Source organism: Camelina sativa, unplaced genomic scaffold (genome assembly GCF_000633955.1).
Source record: "Camelina sativa cultivar DH55 unplaced genomic scaffold, Cs unpScaffold07542, whole genome shotgun sequence".
NCBI lineage: Eukaryota > Viridiplantae > Streptophyta > Magnoliopsida > Brassicales > Brassicaceae > Camelina > Camelina sativa.
This window is the reverse complement of record NW_010928613.1, coordinates 1-460: the sequence shown is the minus strand read 5'-3', so window position 1 is coordinate 460 and position 460 is coordinate 1. Positions and strand designations below refer to the sequence as shown.

Sequence of the window (460 nt, the reverse complement as noted above, 5' to 3'; positions counted from 1 at the left end):
GAGCATGGCTGCAACACTCCGAGAGTCTTTGGACCGCAAGGTTCAAGCAGACGGTGCAGTTTCTTGGATCAAGATCAGGACTACACTGGACCATTGCATGTAAATCATACGAACCTTCCAACTGAGTCACATGTTCTCTATCCTCCACAAAATATGGAACTGGTAACGACGAAGACAAGGATGCTCTGAGGATAAGTTCGTCTAGTTTTTCAGGAAGTGTTCGATTGAAAAATTGCGGAGAATCCAAAGAACTGTCCGGAGAGTATCTAGCGGTATTAGGAACATCCTCTACGAGCGTGAAGAAAGAAGTGTTCGAGTACCGAACTATACACTCGTTAGAGATTACCAAAGCTGTTTTACGATAAAAGCAGGATTCATAGATTTCTAACGTTGTGGCATTGACACACTCTGAACAAGATGTTCTGTTTAGGTCTCCTCTGCAAAGGAACATGCCATAGAT

General features: G+C 43.5%; 1 protein-coding gene across 1 annotated transcript; it reads right to left on the bottom strand.

The window, feature by feature from the left end:
* Nucleotides 1-4: 4 nt before the first annotated feature.
* On the bottom strand, nt 5-457 carry LOC109131898 (putative cysteine-rich repeat secretory protein 5; the record flags this gene model as incomplete). Its single annotated transcript, XM_019243072.1, has 1 exon — nt 5-457. A coding segment is annotated over one exon (453 nt), but the record flags the coding sequence as incomplete, so codon positions are not given.
* Between the last annotated feature and the right edge of the window lie 3 nt (nt 458-460).